The following is a 19811-nucleotide window of genomic DNA, read 5'->3' on the forward strand; positions in this document are numbered from 1 at the left end:
AGAAGTGTCTTCAGCCATGTGTCTACTTGTCATCTGTAATTGAAACAAGTGTTACAAGTTTAAACAAGCCTGTTTCTATTAAATGTTGTATTCCCAATTAGATGTTTTCTATACACATCCTGCTGGACTTGCTGCTGTAGAGTTTTCATAATTGATCAAAGGATGATTAGTAGTATAATAATTATGGTTAAGAGAATGTCATTAAGTAAATGAATCCAAGTTTATTTTTAAGAAATCTGTTTATGCAAATAGAAACTAATAAATGCAAAAATGTAATTTGTTAGGAAAAATCAAAGGAAGAAGTTATCATCTAACAACAACAGATGTAGAGCAATCCTGGGTTATAAACAGATAGGTTTCATATTTTCTTTTCTAACCCAAAATGCATATGTGTTCCTTCCCTCATCATTGTAGACTTAGTCTGATGATGCAAACTGAGTGGAATATTATTCTCTTACTATTTGTCAGTAAGGAATTAAAATGTATATTGAATCTTGGCTTGTCTCTGCAATGCATTTTTCACAAAAATCTCGGACTGTGAAGATCTACGTATGATGATATTTCAAATCTGAAAAATGGATTTGTTTGTCAGGATAATGTTTGTTTTGATTGCATTTGCTGCTTAGATATTTGTAACACTATGTGGCATTGTGAGCATATTTTATACTGTAAATGTTTAAACTACACATGGAGGAACTTAATAGATTTGGGTAATGAAGATTCAGCTAATGAATCCTGAATTCAGAAATCAAGTAATGACTTCTGCTTTGGGGAATCTCATAACAAATCCTGGATTTAAGAATCATGAAGAGAATCCTTGACTCAGGAATCAAGTAGATAATTGTGGATTGGCTAATCAGGTTTATAATTTTGGATTCGAGACTCAGAGTACAGAATCTTGGATTCAAAACTCGAGGTAGAGAATTCTGGATTCAAGACTCAAGATAGAGAATCCTAGATTTGAGACTCAAGGAAGAGAATCTTGGATTTGAGACTCAGTATAGATAATCCTGGATTTAAGACATGGGGTAGAGTATCCTAGATTCAAGACATGAAGTAGAGAATACCAGATTCAATACTCAGGGTAGAGAATCCTAGATTCAAGTCTCAGGGTAGAGAATCCTGGATTCAAGACTCAATATAGAGAATCCAGAATCCAGGATTCAAGACTCAACAGAGAGCATCCTGGATTCGAAACTCAAGATTGAGAAAGTCGGATTTGAGACTCAGTATGTAGAATTCTGGATTTAAGACATGGGGTAAAGAATCCTAGATTGAAGGCTGAGGGTAGAGAATCCTGGATTCAAGGCATAAGGTAGAGAATCCTGGATCTAACTCCAGAAGAACTTTTAGTGTATTATATAATTAATCTTCATTACTTATTCCTTTTAGGATAAAGTTGCTGTTTTCTATGAGCGACTGTATGAAGCTCTGGAAATTCTTTTCGACTTCTTCCACGCAGAGGAAAAAGGCTTATCCATTGCAGCATTGCAAACACCTTTGTACATCAAAGTAGAACAGCTCCTTCAGTATCACAAGACCGAGACAGAGAGATTGGTTGATCTTTACTACATAGAGAGGTTAGAAGATCAGCTTCGTGTGGAAAGCACTGAGTATGGTGTCCTGTCTGTTAGAGCATATTTCAATCATGACTCATTGTGTGTGGAGGTTCTTAACGCAAGGGATGTTATTCCTCTGGACCCCAATGGTAAGTACCTCAATGATTTGAGACATATTTTTTTTTTTTTTAATTTTGAATTTTTAGTAACTGAGACAATGAGGATCAGGGGTGCCAGAAACGGGTAGGGGGTATCATGATACATGCTTCATCATAGAATTTATTTTGGATAGGGTGAAAGTAATTTAAGCCTGATAAATGTAATATTGCTTTCAAAGTGTATTTTTTTTCTGATCTCTACACAAAATTGGAATGGTTGATTGTTCTATTTGAGCTTTCATGTAGCCTAATCATTTCTTTTTGTAGTTTACGGTTGTTACAAGCATTTAAGCAAAGTTTTTGTTGTAACGTTTCAGCAGAACACACGCTCCCTTCATCCAACATTTATTTTCAGTGTGATTAATGTTAGTTATAACAGTGTGATAAATTTAACCAAAAAAGGTTATGCAATGATTTTTGTCAATAACATTACATTGGTGGAACTAGGGCTGAGCCGATACCACCATTTGCCAATACTGATACCGATTCTGATAACTTAACCGATTCCAACCGATACCGATGCCGATACCGATACTTGTATAATTCCAGTAAAATAACAAAGGCTAGTTACTGAGTCACAAAACTCACCACATCACATTAGTATAAATGATACCAAATACTCCAAATTATTCTCATATGACATTATATCACTTAAAATGTCCTGTGAACTTCTTTCTACCCCCCCAGAGGATGCAAAAAAAGAAGTTTTTAAAATATTGCAAGCATTGTTAAGTATTGCAGATATACCGAAAAAAATCGGTGTATTATTACAAGTGTCCCTGCCAGAGAATGTTATAGTGTGTAAAATAAAATGTATGTAGTGTGTATTGCACACAGCTTGCACAAGGAATGCAAAATAAATACAAATGTAAACAACATTCTTATAGTTTGGATTAACCTGGGGAGGGAGGAAAACGACGTAAAAATATGTACATGTATTTAATGCTCATTTGGCAGCTCTGTATATGCCCTGCTGTCCATTATTCTCTGTCTTTTGCAATAAAAATAAATCACTGCAGTGTGGGTATCGGGCAGCAGTCACACAGAAGGGTAGAGCACAAGAAGAAAAATCTACAACCCTCCCTCCCACAGCGATATTCATCCCTTTCCCAGGAACTCCGGAATGAGCCTAGCATCATAATAATGCTGGTTTTGAAAATGTCACATTCTTAACCGAGTTTACGAGCCAGAATTGGCAATGAAAGGTTTCTTTTATTTCCACATACCATTGACCACCAGTCAGTTACATGCCCCCAATGTCACATTTGGGCACAGCATTTTCACTTTAGCCCTGCCTTTGATCTTGTCATCTGCTTCCCAGAAGGTTGCATCATTTTCGGAAATATACATGGAATTCTTGTGCAGGATCCCAATCTGTCACAAGAAAGGGTGAACGAACTTTTGAAAAGGACAAATCTTGAGAAACGAGTTGTTTCTCTTGGCCGCTCTAGCCACTCAAAATCTTTGGTATCATCGCAGGTCCCCGTGGTGGAGTGGTTTGTACATCGTGCTACAATGCCAGGGGTCCCGGGTTTGAATCCTGGCCTGGGCATGGATAATTGTGAGTGTACGTTCATCAGTTTCATCACATCATCACTCATTCCCATCTTCGCAAATTAGCCAAAAGTGGCACAAAAAGCGAAGTAAAATAAAGCAAATCAACCTTTGGTATCGGATGATATCAGCGAAAAAAATTAAACCAATACTTACCGATACCCCTGATATCGGACGATATTGGCAAAAAAAATTAAACCGATACTTACCGATACCCCTGGAAAAAAGGAAAAAATCCTCTAAGGAGGACAAAAAAAAGGGAAAATTATTGCCAAAAAAAGGGGGCGGGGGAAATTGACTAAAGTTTTCTTGCACTCCACTAAAAATACTATTTTAAATGAAAATGCAATATATATACCATTCATATATAAAAAAGGGATACATTTAATTTTGTATTAATGTATCCCTTTTCGTGTATGAATGGTATATATTGTGCTTTCATTTAAAATAATATTTTTAGTGAAGTGTAAAAATAAACTATAGTCCTTTTTAATTTCCTTTTTTTGAAGGTATAGTACAGCTACAGCGAATAATCATATCAGCTTTCCACATTCCATAGCCAGTGACGTGCGGTGACGTCGACACTTGGGGTAGCAGTCAGTGGCGTTGCTCAAGGGAGGGGTTGGGGTTGGTGTGGGTCACACCCCTCCCCCCTTTAGGGCCCAGTATTCCTAAAAAAAAGAATGTCAATAACAGGAAAAGATTACAAAATGATGAATGAGTACTAAAAAAAAAGTACACGTAACCCCCACCCACATTCGAAAATAAAAAACGATTTGATTTTACTACTAAGCCAGAGATCCTGGGTTAGAATCTCAGCTTGGCCATGGGAATTACTTGTGTGTCCCTTCATCAATTTTATCGTATCGTTTTCGCGATTAGCCAAAAGCGGCGGAAAAACGAAGTAAAATAAACCAAATCGAGCAATCAATCAATGATTTGATTTCATTTTTGTTACTTCGCGTCGCTTTTTGTCATATTTGGTTAATTGCGAAGATGATGCGATAAAATTAATGAAGGTACAAACACAAAGAACACCCATGCTCAGGACGGGTTTCGAACCCGGAACTCCTGGCGTCATAGCGCGCTGTGATAACCACTCCCGCACGGTTGGTTGATTTGGTGTTTTAAGTCCACTTTATGCACAGAAACAAAACAGGAAACAAAACACACTTTTTTGTAGTTTCTTCAATAATATTCATTTGGCTTTTTCAGTTCTGAGATATATTTTTCATTACAAATTATTTCATTATTCACTGCAGAGTACAAACACATAGGACAAGAATGCGCACTCATCACGGGTTCGAATCCTGGCCTGGATTGTTCACATGAGGTCCCTTCATCAATTTCATCATATCATCACTCATTCTCATTTTCGCGATAACCAAATGTGGCAGAAAAGCGAAGTAAAATAAAAAAAAATCCAACAACAATATGAACGCCCGTTCTCTTGCCCAAATAAATACATCCGTATTTATGACTTTTAGAGGCCAAGAGTAGTATATTTAAATAAAACACTACTAAAACGAGCGTGAGAAAGAGCCCGAGCACATATTTGTAATTTTATCATTATATATTCCATACTTGAAAGAAAAGAAAGAAAGCATAACCTTATAGTCTGCACATAACACGTTCCCATTTCATAAATAATAAAACTACATCCCATATGATACATACATATTGTACAACGTGTAAAAGGTTGTGTAAATACAGAGAACTGCAGAAAATTTTACCCTGAGTTCTTTAGAGGATTTACAAATAAAACTATGAGAAACCAATCCCCTATCTGTCCTATAGGAGATAGACTGGGGGACCTAACCATTGCAGCGGGGGGCGTGGGGGCAAGGGAGGTAGAGGTAGAAATCTTCCTTTTTTTTCGGCCGGCCGTTTCTACCTGAAAACTGGTCAGGCTGAAGAAGAGCGAGCTAGGGTATCCAGCCAGCTTTGCCCGCGGAGAACACCGATGGACGAGAAGAGCGTGGAAAAAAAGGTGTTGCATATGAGCTGTGGTGGCTTTAACAAGACAATTAATATTGTGATTTGAATGTAATTCGAGATGTGAGATTGATTGATCTATCTCTGGTAGACTAGCTACTCCTCAGTGCACGTCACTGTCCATAGCTTGCTGCCACTTGTATCTAGCTCCGCCATTTCACTGGCACTCAATACTGTCGTCACTGTCACACAGTTAAGTCAAAACTATTCTAAGAAACTTCACAATAAAAGTCTAAATCTAGCAGATAAGTACACTTTCAACCCAACAGGCATGCCGCTTACAATGTGTTTGTTGCTGCATAAACCCAGATTGCATTTTTCAACAATCGCTGCAACGTAGTCCCAGCACTCATGGAGGGAAGGGAAGTTAGAAGGTGCTTGTTCTTTATTTCTTCTAAGATGCACCAAATAGACAATCGTTGAATGTTTTGTTTAGGGAAAATGCAGTGGTACAAAATATTTGATATCTTGTCAATAAAGGGATCAAGGAAGATATTTCTTAAAAAGGGAATGTAGGCTGAAAAACTAGTCAATAAAGGGACTAGAAAGGAAAATTTTTAAAAAAGGGAATGTGGACTGAAAAAAGGGAAATCAAAACCAAGTAATCTTGTTGGTGGAAGATAATTATTAAGACTGTTGTTATTTATTCCATGATCCGTGTTGAAAAATAAAATAAAGACTTCCCCTTAAAATCTGGTCTCTGTAACTATGACAAAACTTGTCAGTGCTGAATACATTGTTTAAGGATGTGTGTACGTGTGTGCAGAATATTGACAATTTTTCTTGCTCATACTATGTGTAATAATTGGTTCTTGTTTCACAGGTGCACTGAACATTTACTTCTCTTCCAGGTTTCAGTGACCCATTTGTCATCATTGAACTGCTTCCTCGTCGTGTGTTTTCTCATTGTGCAGAGCAACATACAAACGTCCAGAAGAAAACACTCAACCCCATGTTTGATGAATGCTTTGAATTGTAAGCATTGTATATTTTCTTGAAACAAAAATGGAGAGAGGGAGAAATAATACTCTGTTATTTTACTTTTCTTAGCTATTTGTAAGAGAGATGTTTGAAATGAGAATCTGAAATTTCATGCATTGGATTGTGATAAACATTTTTTCCACACACATAAAACAGCAGATGTGAAAAAATCAGGCAGAACGTAGCTGTCTCTGTAGAAAAGTTTGTAGAGCAATGGTATGGAATGCCAGTCATAAGCCATGGCAACTATTTTTTTTCTCGTGAACAGGGGACAACACGAAAAATCTAAGATATTCGTTTGAAAGTGTATGAAATGTACTTTTGAGAGAAGCCACCAGATGAAGTCTGGATGCAGGAGACTCTCGTAGGGAAGAGGCAGAACATATGACATTGGACAACAGTGTTTTATTTTGGCAGTTGACACACTTCCCTGTATGAAGAACTCCGCCCACCTCGCCACTGTTTGATAGGTCATGACATGCACACCCAGTGTTTCCCGTAGCTCTGTATGGCATTCCTGTGCATTTTTTTGTAATGGAGAACTGCTATTTTAACATACAAATGTTGCTCCTGCTTCATGACCTCCATTTTTGAACGCTGTCACTCACCGACTGAACTTGGGTGTGTGTTTACTACCCCACCTTTGTTTACATACACAATTTGGTGGCTTCTATCGAAAGTACATTCCATACACTTTCAAATGTATATCTTAGATTTTTCGTGTTGTCCCCTGTTTTAGAGAGAGAAAAATAGTTGCCATGACTTATGACTTAACCCTCGTATAATTACATTTATTTCATTTTATTTGTTGTTTTTTTTTCCTTTTCTACCTCTAAAGGTTAATCATAATGATGAGGATGAATGATGAGTTGATGAAATAGAACAAACACAATGCCTAGGCCAGAATATGAAGAACCTAGATAGAACTTTTGGTACTGTTAAATATATATATATATATATATATATATATATATATATATATATATATATATATATATATATATATACATACATACGTATTTTTCTGTAGGTAGCTTATTTTTAAGAGTACTGAATGTGCCTTCTGTAATTGCCAGGGGCGATGCTAGATAAAGGGCAACTAGGGCACTGTCCCACAACAATTGTAACATAAAATGTTCATCCGAAGAGACGATCGGTATATAACTAAATTTTTTGTTTTTTCCCCTCAACTCCTACGTTGCTGCAACCAGACTTACAGGGTGTGCACCCTGGGCGAGGCTAGTATTTCTGCACCCTGTTGGAGAGAGTCAAATCTCAGCTCTGCCCTGAGATGTGACATCACTGACTGATACTAAGATTTACAGCATAGGCAAGGGACGGATCCCCTCAATGGAAAAGTGCAAAATTCGTAGCCGTCTTTGGGCAGTGGACGAGGTGCCCTGCCCATTCATGTTTGCCTCCTTCACCGTTCAGTGTTTCCAACGCTTGGCAGGCACTTAATTCGTTCTTTCAGCTAGAAAAAATCCCTCAAATGATTTTTTTCGTGCTTGTTCCGGCGACCTGAAAAGTTGACAACACTTTTTATTACACAAACTAGTCCCTCGGTGTTTTCAAAAAGATCCTCCTTCCTGTCCATTGTATACAGATTTGGATTTGAGTTAGTGTGTGAGTTTGTGTTGTGTTCCATCTGTGTGCGTATTGATCGCTTATGAAATAATTAGTTTTTTTGCAAGTGAAAGAGTTTATAGTTACTGTACGTGTAAAGATGAATATAGAGGTTAACTGCCTTCCCCCTCCCCAACCAAAAAAAAAATGTGCCCTGCCTGCCTGGAAAGGTAGTTGGTAATTGCTAACAGTTACCTAAAATGAATTTCAAATTACGTTTTGATTTGTTGTCAACCAATTAATGTATTTTGATTTTATATATGATTCTTGTTATTTAGCATTGCTTTTCTGTCACTTTTGGATAATGAGGGTGAGCGATGATATGATGAAACTGATGGAGGGGCACTTACAAAGAACACCCATGTCTATGCTGGGATTCAAGCTCGAGACCCCCTGGCATCATAGCATGGAGCTCACCTCTTATTTTTAGAAATAATATGAATTTAAATGAACAATCCCTTCAGAATTAATAAAAAGATAGATTCAAAGTCAACTGTGATGAATATTATGGTATATATTTTGACATTTCAATCATTATTTCAGCTCAGTAACACTGGAGCAGTGTCGTTCGGAAGGAGCAATGGTTCTTTTCACTGTTATGGATCATGATGTGCTTACGTTCAATGACTTTGCTGGAGAAGCTTTCCTGTCCCTTAGCAGCATACCTGGTGTTGATGGTAACATCAGCATTGACAATTTTCATGGCCTCAAGCATGTAGACTTAATTCTCATGCATCAAAAGACCAAAAGTGAGTACATGTGCCAAGTTCATTAATACTATTTCTTTTTCATTAGGGCATTCTACATTGCATGCTGTTTAAAATATACATCTCTTAGCTGAACCACCTCTTTATTTTATGACATGAATTTCATTGCCCACGTTGTTGTCATCATTTGCTTTTATCCTTTCCACACATTATGTACGCTCTGTATGCCTCTGTGGACAGCATTTGATCCAAACAGGTATACAGTAGACTCGCGATTAACCGAGTCCCGATTAACCGAGGCTCCGGGTTAACCAAGGAAGTGGTTGGAAAACATCGCACTTCATAACGCACCACCCTGTTTGTTTATGGAGTCAAGTCACCGTCCGTGCTGCACGTGTTCGTTACATTGTCGGTGTATCCGATTGTTACGGTGGTGTTTAAGTCTGTGTAGGCCTATTCTAAGCAGAAAAAGTAATCTTCTGATTTATGTTGTACTAGTAAAAATAATTGCTATACAGTTTTAAGTGTTGTTTCGTCATTTACGACGTATTAACACATTATTTCCGTATTATCCGAGTTTTTCCATATCCAAGGTAATCTCGGTCCCAATTAGCTCGGATAATCGCAAGTCTACTGTATTTTGGTTTTATTAGTCTTTGGACACTGTTCATTCTATTTACATATGGCATCTTCTGTGGTATTTTTCCATGATATCCATCCATACCTATCAGTGACGTATTCTCCCATGTTATCTGGTTTACCACTGGTAAACCAACTTTTTCATATATAATATATAAATATAAATTACAGCAAAATTTGAAGTTGTTGGACTTCTGTTTTTTTGTTTTATTTGCATGCTTGCATTAATGTTTTATTTCTATTATATCTAATTAATATGTAATAATACAAGGGTTGATCAAATGAAAAGGTACAAAATGACACTGTCGGTGTAAATTAATACTTTATTCAAAGTATCCTCCATAGGCCTGAGCACATTGATCCCATTGATGAACGAGCCGAATGATTCCTTTCTCCCAGAATTCCTTTGTCCGTGTTGCGACCCAGTCCTTCGCAGCGTCCTTGAGTTCATCATCCGAGGTGAAGCGCTTTCCTTTGAGATGCTTTTTCAGGGAACCAAACACATGGAAGTCACAGGGGGATAAGTCTGGACTGTAGAGCGGATGGTCCAGCTGCTCCCACTTGAACCTGGCCAGTTCCGCATGTGTGACCCTGGAGACGTGTGGACGTGCGTTATCATGGAGCAGAACCACACCCTCCGTGAGCAGCCCCAGTCATTCGTCTTCCCCGTAAACGTTCACCATCCGGCGATGAATATCGGCCGGTTTAACACCTTCCGCTGTTAGAAAACGGATAACGCTTCGCTGCTCCTCAACAGTCGAATTTGCCAATGTTAACGCCATCCTGTCCGAACACGCACTGCCACGTCACTTGGACGGCGCTCTGTATCGGAGCCTCTGCTCTCTCCTGCGCATGCGCGTTCCCCTGCATTCTCTGATGCCGCATGGCGACTCCAATCGCACCCCTACATATCACGCTACGTTCTCCCATCGCGGCATCGGTATTATATAAACGATTCTGTTGTTACGACGTTTCGTACCTTTTCATTTGATCAACCCTTGTATATACAATAAATAAGAAATGTTGTGGTAAACCAGCTCAAATTTTCAGAATACATTACTGCTATCTATACAGTGTGCCATAGATAGTTAAATTACCAGGAGCCTATAGTTACCTGTGTATGGCATTTTCACTAGGAAATGCAAATTCTAAATGCTTATTTTCTATGACAGTAATATCTTACCATGTCATATGCCAGCAACATTTTAGTAAATCACGATATAAAGCAAATAAACAGAACAATAAGAAACACATTAAAAATCTGTCCTAGCTTTCAACTCCATCAAGAGACGGAAAGAGAGAACAAGCAGTAAATAGTGACATTGGAGTTGCTTCATATATATATATATATATATATATTAACCAGCCCTAAAAATGACTCTAAGATGAAGTTAAAAACTAGGACAGATTTTTGGCATGTTTATTTGCGTTGTGTTCTGTTTTACTAAAACTGGTTGGACTTATCCTCCCAACAAATAAAATACTGTTCACATTTAATCAACCTTTTCTTCAAATTTCACACTTTGCTTGAATGTTCATATTTAAATTTTGATACTTGTACTGAACACAAGCGAATGAATTTTGTTCACAAATAACCTCCCTCCCCCACCCCAAAAAAAGAAAAACAATACTCTTCTGAAATTTAAAGTCTAGGTACACTATCACAACTTAATATTAAGACTGCACCACTTTTCATTCCTCGCTCAGCCTATCCACATAGACAAACTAGACTCAGAATGCACACTGCCACTGGCTCAGGAAACACTGAGACCTCTGACAAAAAAGAGCATGTGTGATGCATGAGTGGATACTGCATAACTCATTGTACAAACAGGAAAAATACATAAATATGGTGACCTCAAAAGATTTGCATGTGCTCCACACAGTACACTAGTTATCCTGTTAATTTTGCTGTAAAAAATGGCTTTTGAGAGGTTCCCCATGCCTACTGCACAATTTGTGTTATCTATCTATCCATCTTCTATACCTAGGTATATATAAAAATGGATGTATGTGTGTGTGTTCGTTTGTTTCAGCATAACTTTCGAACACCTGGAGCGATTTCAACCAAACTTGGTACACAATACTGTTGGGGTACGACATCCCTGGCACCCCTACAGGTTGGGGTGGGAAGGGGTGACATGTAAAAATAATCTAAAATGACCAATATTACTGTGGAATCCATATTTTCGGGGTCGCTAAGATGAACAGTGGCACTCCCAATGCCGTTCAACTCCAAGACACATCTGGCACCCCTAGGGGTGGGGTGGGAAGGGGTGACATGTAAAAATAATCTAAAATGACCAATATTACTGTGGAATCCATATTTTCGGGGTCGCTAAGATGAACAGTGGCACTCCCAATGCCGTTCAACTCCAAGACACATCTGGCACCCCTAGGGGTGGGGTGGGAAGGGGTGACATGTAAAAATAATCTAAAATGACCAATATTACTGTGGAATCCATATTTTCGGGGTCGCTAAGATGAACAGTGGCACTCCCAATGCCGTTCAACTCCAAGACACATCTGGCACCCCTAGGGGTGGGGTGGGAAGGGGTGACATGTAAAAATAATCTAAAATGACCAATATTACTGTGGAATCCATATTTTCGGGGTCGCTAAGATGAACAGTGGCACTCCCAATGCCGTTCAACTCCAAGACACATCTGGCACCCCTAGGGGTGGGGTGGGAAGGGGTGACATGTAAAAATAATCTAAAATGACCAATATTACTGTGGAATCCATATTTTCGGGGTCGCTAAGATGAACAGTGGCACTCCCAATGCCGTTCAACTCCAAGACACATCTGGCACCCCTAGGGGTGGGGTGGGAAGGGGTGACATGTAAAAATAATCTAAAATGACCAATATTACTGTGGAATCCATATTTTCGGGGTCGCTAAGATGAACAGTGGCACTCCCAATGCCGTTCAACTCCAAGACACATCTGGCACCCCTAGGGGTGGGGTGGGAAGGGGTGACATGTAAAAATAATCTAAAATGACCAATATTACTGTGGAATCCATATTTTCGGGGTCGCTAAGATGAACAGTGGCACTCCCAATGCCGTTCAACTCCAAGACACATCTGGCACCCCTAGGGGTGGGGTGGGAAGGGGTGACATGTAAAAATAATCTAAAATGACCAATATTACTGTGGAATCCATATTTTCGGGGTCGCTAAGATGAACAGTGGCACTCCCAATGCCGTTCAACTCCAAGACACATCTGGCACCCCTAGGGGTGGGGTGGGAAGGGGTGACATGTAAAAATAATCTAAAATGACCAATATTACTGTGGAATCCATATTTTCGGGGTCGCTAAGATGAACAGTGGCACTCCCAATGCCGTTCAACTCCAAGACACATCTGGCACCCCTAGGAGTGGGGGTGGGAAGGGGTGACATATATCGAAAACGACCGATATATTAGTGTGGAATCCATATTTTTCGGGGTCGCTAAGATGAAGAGTGATATTCCCAATGCTGTTCAACTCAAAGACACCTCTGGCACCCCTAGGGGGGGGGGGGAGTCGGAAAGGAGTGACAAGTAAATATAATCGAAGACAACAGATATTAGTGTGGAATCTATAGTTTTTGGGGTCGCTAAGATGAATAGTGACACTCCCAATGCCGTTAAACTCCAAGTTAATTTTACACTATAGTTAGAATTTATTATTTTCCTATCTAATAGAAGATTGAGATAAATAAATACCTGGGTAACGCCAGACAATCAGCTAGTATTTCATAAACTGCACATGTGTAGACGAGTTTCAAGCAATATATACTGCCTGTAAGAACAAGACTGGTACATTCTGTAGATACCCTGCTGGACTACTGTTTACAGTAGACAAATTCTACTTTTTCCAAATGCCTTCTAATGTGTACCATGAAATGCACTGAAACTCAATTGTAGGTCTACTGTACAGCTATGTACAGTAGGGCTACTGTACTGAAAAAACAATGTGAACACTTGCTACAATATATTATAAAATCATTTATTGACTCCAAGAATAGATAGTTTAATTTTTGATACCATATTTTCAGTGATTTTCAAGTGCATTGGAAAAACAGTAGGATATAAAATGTTTTTCTAATGAATACTACTGAAGTCAGATATATCTAGGGCTACCATATGTCCTGGTTTTCCCGGACATGTCCTCTTTTCGGACCCTGAAATTTGCGTCCGGGCGGGTTTTTACTTTCTGTTAAAATGTTCGGGTTTTTACTTTTATCCAATCATCCTTGGTCAGAGATCACAAAGTTACAACTTTTCGAATCATTAAACGTCTGATGTTGACAGTACTGGACGATGCGCTAAGCATTAGTCGTTTGTTGTTACAGTTTCAAGTTCCAGTCTATGTGACTTCCGCGTCATTCGTTTGTTCGTGGAAGAGTTTGCGAACACGGTGTAAGCTACTAATATGCCTAAATGAAAGTTCAAGTTTACTACTGAGTTACAAGAAAAGTATTCATGTTTTAGACGTGGTAGAGACGATTTTGAAGGCGAGTGTGTGGTTTGTAAACCCGGTACATCATATGTGTCTGTGGCAAACAAAGGAGGGCTAGACTTGCAAACACACGTGGAGTGCGAAAAGCACAAAAGAGCTGTCAGAGGTGAAGCTTCATCTACAAAACGGACTCAGTTTTTCACGAAACCTGGCAGTGAACATGAAGATAAAATAAAGTAATTTTATTTAATGGTGACAAATTGTATTTATGTAATGTTTTCGTGTTTGTGAATACATTGATGGTGAGTGTGTGTGGCTTTCGAAGAAAATGTTACAACTCTCTTAAGAAATAACTCAACCTTAAAGCAGCTAGTAGTTTGAATACATGATCACATCAGTTCCTTTGGTTTTTTTGTTCTTTTTCGAGCATGGAATTTCCATGGTTATTATTATATCTGCAATTGCAACATTGCAGAAAGGAGCAATCTTTTGTTCAAGTCAACAGTGTTTGTGTGTTTTGGCTTTTCAAGCATTGAGGGTCAGGTCTTTGTTTAAAATATTTTTTTGCTGTTTTCGTGTGAATATAGGAAGATCAACATGTCAATTTATGAAGAAAAAAAAAGTATGTTTTTCAATTTTGTACAGGTGTGAAAGTATTTCTAAGTTGCAATTTCCATTGGCATTACCATATATTTATTTTAGTTGTTTTATATGATTTTTCCAGTGCATTTTCAGTTGTATAGATAATTAATTTTTCATTACTGATAAAGTACTGTTTTCACATAGCAAGCTACTGAACACAATAAAAAATGTTTGTTGTACATTTGTGTTACTGGAAACATTAGCAGTACAGTTCAGCTACTGAAAACAGTAGACACAGTTGGGCTACTAAAAACAGTAGAAAACATTAGCAGTACAGTTCAGCTACTGAAAACATTAGCAGTACAGTTCAGCTACTGAAAACAGTAGACACAGTTGGGCTACTAAAAACAGTAGACACAGTTGGGCTACTAAAAACAGTAGAAAACATTAGCAGTACAGTTCAGCTACTGAAAACAGTAGACACAGTTGGGCTACTAAAAACAGTAGAAAACATTAGCAGTACAGTTCAGCTACTGAAAACAGTAGACACAGTTGGGCTACTAAAAACAGTAGAAAACATTAGCAGTACAGTTCAGCTACTGAAAACAGTAGACCCAGTTGGGCTACTAAAAACAGTAGAAGACAGTAGCAGTATAGTTCATCAACTGAAAACCCTTATAGATCTACTGAAAACAGTAGACAGAATTTTCAGTAGGGGATAGATGGAGGGATAAATATTACCTACCAGAATGAAATAAGGGCCTGTAATGAAAGAGACATGGATAAAATCTGTATTTAACAATAAACATCTATACCTACCTTCTAGGGCTGAGCCAATACCAAAACAGGCCAATACCAGTGATATCAATATCAGAAAGTATCAACAAGAATTTAATCACAGATACTGGCTGATAATTTTCCAGAGTGAGAGTCCCTCACAGGGTCCACAAAATGCCATGTGACACACTCACAGAGTTTAAACATGCTGGAAATTATGCAAATGCATATTTTTTTTAAAAAATATTGCAACAGCATTGTGAGGAGGAATGTGTATGTTCTTAAGTAATTATCTCATGTGAAATTATCATTTTTCTAAAGCAAAACCAGTAGATTGCTATGGTGGAGTTTCAATGGTCAAGACTTCATCTAATTTAAGGCACACCTTAAATATTGCTTCAGATTTTGAGAAGAAAAAAAAAATCCAATTTAAGGTGTTCTTAAAGGTTTCCATAACCACTTTTTACAGATGAAAAATAATATACCTTTAAGTTGTTTTTATTTTATTTTTCTTGCGACGTTTGGTCCTGTTTTCCAAGAACTTTCTCAAGACAAGATAAACACACACACAAGAAGTGTAGAGTGATTAGTCATGTAAAGTTGTGTGTTGTGTGTGTAGTTATCTTGGATTGAAAAATAGTTCTAGGAAATCAGGACAAAACGTCTCAAGAAAAATAAAATAAAAACCACTTAAAATAACTATATAGTATTTTGCATCTTCCAATTTAAGGTGCACATATGTACATACCAATAATACCACTACTTTATTAGAACAATACTATGTAGTATTAAATTCACATTGTTATTACATTGCTACATTTACCATTAACAACACTACGATAAGAAAATTTTGTTAACGGTGATTTTTATCAATACTGGTAAAACATCGAGAAGAAATAAAAAAAAAAAAGAAATAAAAAAAGTGCACCTTAGATTCGAAGAAATACTGTATTAAAATTTATGAATATTTTGAACTACTTTTACAATATATTGTTACAATTTTCAAGTATCGATAATGATATCAGTTGGAATTGGTAAGGGTATCAGAATTGGTATCAGTTTAAATTGGCATCCCTTCTTCACACAATACTAATATCTAATAAAAAATCTTTTTTTTCAGATCATCCTATTTTACATATTCTTGAATCAAGAACTGGAGACAAGCTAGCTCAAGACTTTTACAAAAAGCAAAAGGAGAGAATAGTATCTTAGTTCACAGAGGCTCATAATATTTTTTGCAAAGGTTATTTAAGCTACTGCCATAGTCCACAACTGTGTTATTACATTTCATACTCTTTTTTTTTTTCCTATCACATTTTGGAGCAATTTCTACTTACTATATATTTCTCAAGACTCAACTTAAAGATGAATGGATAACTTTATTGGTTGTGTTGTTTGTGGTATATAGTTGTAATGTTAGTAAAATAGGATCAAAATATGGGCAGGGACCTAAGCTGTTAAAATTAATCTGATATAAATATATATCAACAGATATTTATGGATATTTTGGCATGATATGTACATACTATGTATATCAGTAATATATCTATAAAAACCTACATGTAAGTTATATTTTTAATATTGATAATCAAAATAATGCAATTAAAAAGATCTATTTCTTTTCATTATTGGTTGTTGTGGGTCATGTTTAGTAATTGTTGCGTTATCTATAACGTCAGGTATCATCGAAGATATCAATTGAAATATCTGCAAAACTGTAAGTTTATTTTTTCAACTTCATATCAAACATTCCATTATTATGAATTTCATGTTTACTCATAGATACACAAATTATTTATTTTTATCTCTTTAGTGGTGAGGTTAATCATAATGTTCTTAGGGTTTCTTCTTCCATTCAGTTAGATGTGCCTCCTTCGAAAATGAACCAAGAGACTGGCCACAACACGTACCTTCTTCTGGGTGTCCAAATTTTTGGATCAATCACGATCCTTCCTCATAGCTAGGATGGTTATTGACAAGACATGGTAAAATGTAAAAACAGGACTAAAATTGATTTAAAATTGGCTAAAAGGTATAAAAACTTGAAAATTTAATTATGAAATGATTCTCTCAGGTTATTGAGCAGGCGAGTTGTGGAGTGATGTTCGCTCTCGAAAGCTTGGAATCCTTTCCACAATTCAGCTGGTTGATAGCCTAAGAGAATTTTTTCATCATTCATCGCCAGGAAAATTGCAAGACTAACTTTGAAAATTCAAATATCAGAATTCAACTTAATCTGTTGTGACCGTTATCTTGGGTTCGTTTTACAATGTGTCATGAAATATCAGCTCTTTTTTTCTTTCCCTTCCTCCCTCCTCAACGGATTTTCTTTATTTCATCATTCCATGCTCTTCAATGTCTTCCTCTTGGTCCCTTGTACTAAGTCTTCAAATCTTGCACACTATATATATATTTTTTAAGACACACCTCTATCAACTTTACATCATCTTCTAACCTCAATCTCCTTTTGAGCCTACACCGCATGGACCTCCCTGATAGATTAGCCACGAACACTGTCACCTCATATTCAAAAGGTTGCAGGCTTGATTCCTTGATACCTTTGTGTGCTACTTTAATGTGTAGTTTCAATCTTTTTCCAATTCTGTTAGTTTGTGTTGTTATTGTTTCAGAAACATCAGAATTCACTGATTAGTGGGATTATTTCCATATATTCAGAAGCACTTTTAATGAATACAAGAAATGCATACAGATCATACAGTGGATACGTTCCTGGATTTTGTATTTTCCAGCATTATATATTCGATTTGAACACAGCAACATGTCATAAAATTTTCCCACATTTTCAGTTTCTTTTTTGGCCCACTGAAAAAAGTGAAATTGCGATTCAACTGTAACAGGAGTTAAAGTATCTTTCCTTCAGAAATTTCAATCACTTTTCACTCGATGCTAAATAATTTTTTTCTAATAATTCTTTGAATGTTGGTGACAATGATTCTTTATTAGAATGGAGATTATCCATTGTCTAGCATTTCTGGAGAAGAGTGCGCCTCTTCTCTCGCATTCAGGTAAACAGTTTTTTTTTTTTTTGCGCCAGTGGTGTACATGGAACATATGACAGACAACAGTTTTTCTCCCAGTTTTTTCTGCATAGTACCAGAAAAATGCATGGATAATATCTATAATGTAGATCACGATACCTTACGCACTTGGTCTTCATCACTGTAGTACAAACTTTACATTCTCATTTCATGTCTTAGTTTAATTAATAAAGTGATAGTGAATGCATATTGATAAATACTGAAGAAATATTCAGTTATTTGGTACACAGCTATTACCTAAATAACTAAATAACCATTGGTCAGATATAATAACAATACTGCATCTACTCACATTTTGCTCAACATATTAATGTTTAATATACTATCATAAGAGTTTCTGCAACAGCAACTGTTGAGTAAATCATCAGTTGCAAGTTGCATCTCAATTAGTTTTAGTGACTACACAATTCTTATGGGTATAAATGCTATGGGAAACTTGTATCTTCATATACTGCGTTTGTTAGAACCTGTCCCATTTCCCGCGCTAGCAATGGCTCGACAGTTTTTGTGCCAATGAGAAACAAGGAAAAAGTAGTCTGCTGGAGCGAATGGAAGGCAGAAGAGAGGTGCTTACATAGATGCTGCTGCCACGTTGCAGTCTAAATCACGTGTTTTGTTTGTGTCTTGTTGAAGAAGCTTGTTTTGTAAACGTGCTGCTGATTAGTGTGCGTTTTAAAGTATCCAGGATGAAATTTATTCTGGTGATATTTGTTTGTGTTTAGTGTCATCTTAGCTGAAACATTCATGAAGGGGAATTGTGTATATTTGTGCATTTCCGCGTATTTTATTCACAGCTTTGCTTCGGGTTTCACCAGCATCGAGTTCACGCAGTCTGCAGCGGCAACGCCACGTGGTTTCTGCTAGAAAAGTCAGTGATCAGCAAGCACGGGACAGGTTGTAACAAACGCGGTATAATGCAGACACACACAGGAAGCTTCCAGACTGGAGTGACAAGCAACAAGTGACTCTTGCCAATTGGACACAAACCTTTAGAAATAAATGCAACCTCTCATATTGGAATTACACAACAGGCTGCATGTGTCATGTGTTGCTTGTGTGTCACTTGAACTGGGCTGTTTTCTCAGTAGTATGAACCAGGTCACCTTGGTATGTTGGTTGTGCAAGGGCAGTGACTCCTTTTTTACACTCATGTGAGCTGTGTTGCTTGTTGCTATGGTGTGGACCTCTCTTGCTATGTGTCACTTGTCACATGGCATTAGTAGCTTGTCACTTCAGTCTGAGTGGAACTCTCATGGCATGTCACTTCAGTCTGTATGGAACTTACATGGCATGGGTCACTTGCCACTTGTTACTTCAGTCTGCAAGGAACTTGCATGGCATGTGTCACTTGTCATTTGTAACTTGCCACTTGTCACTTCAGTCTGAGTGGAACTCAGATGGCATGTGTCACTTCTGTCTGAGTAGAATTCACATGGCATGTGTCACTTTCCACTTATCACTTCAGTCTGAGTGGAACTTGCATGCCACATGTCACTTGCCACTAGCCATTTGCAGCTTGTCATTTCAGTCTGAGTGGAACTCACATGCCATGTGTCACTTGTGTTGTAACGAAACGGATGTCTCACTTAAATCTCTGTTATGTACAGAATTTATTTTGCATACCTCTCCTACTCTGTATATACATCTTTATGTTACAATCCATTAACAACTGCTCCCGGTTGCTTTTTGCCCCAAAACAGAGAGATGCACTTAACAGGACTTCCAGG

The 19811-nt window shown here is 37.5% G+C and overlaps 1 protein-coding gene across 3 annotated transcripts in view; it reads left to right on the forward strand.

The window, feature by feature from the left end:
• The window catches only part of unc-13-4A (BAI1 associated protein 3), a 747588-nt gene extending 730283 nt beyond the window's left edge, over positions 1-17305 (forward strand). For all 3 annotated transcript variants that reach the window (XM_083136749.1, XM_083136752.1, XM_083136751.1), the window contains 4 exons: positions 1393-1708; positions 6118-6241; positions 8417-8622; positions 16146-17305. In XM_083136749.1, coding sequence (XP_082992875.1) covers positions 1393-1708; positions 6118-6241; positions 8417-8622; positions 16146-16237 — 738 coding nt within the window. In that variant the 3' untranslated portion in view covers positions 16238-17305. The remainder of the gene's footprint in view (positions 1-1392; positions 1709-6117; positions 6242-8416; positions 8623-16145) is intronic.
• The last annotated feature ends 2506 nt before the right edge of the window (positions 17306-19811 follow it).

This window comes from Lepisma saccharinum, chromosome 15 (assembly GCF_977018435.1).
Source record: "Lepisma saccharinum chromosome 15, izLepSacc3.1, whole genome shotgun sequence".
Taxonomy (NCBI): Eukaryota; Metazoa; Arthropoda; class Insecta; order Zygentoma; family Lepismatidae; genus Lepisma; species Lepisma saccharinum.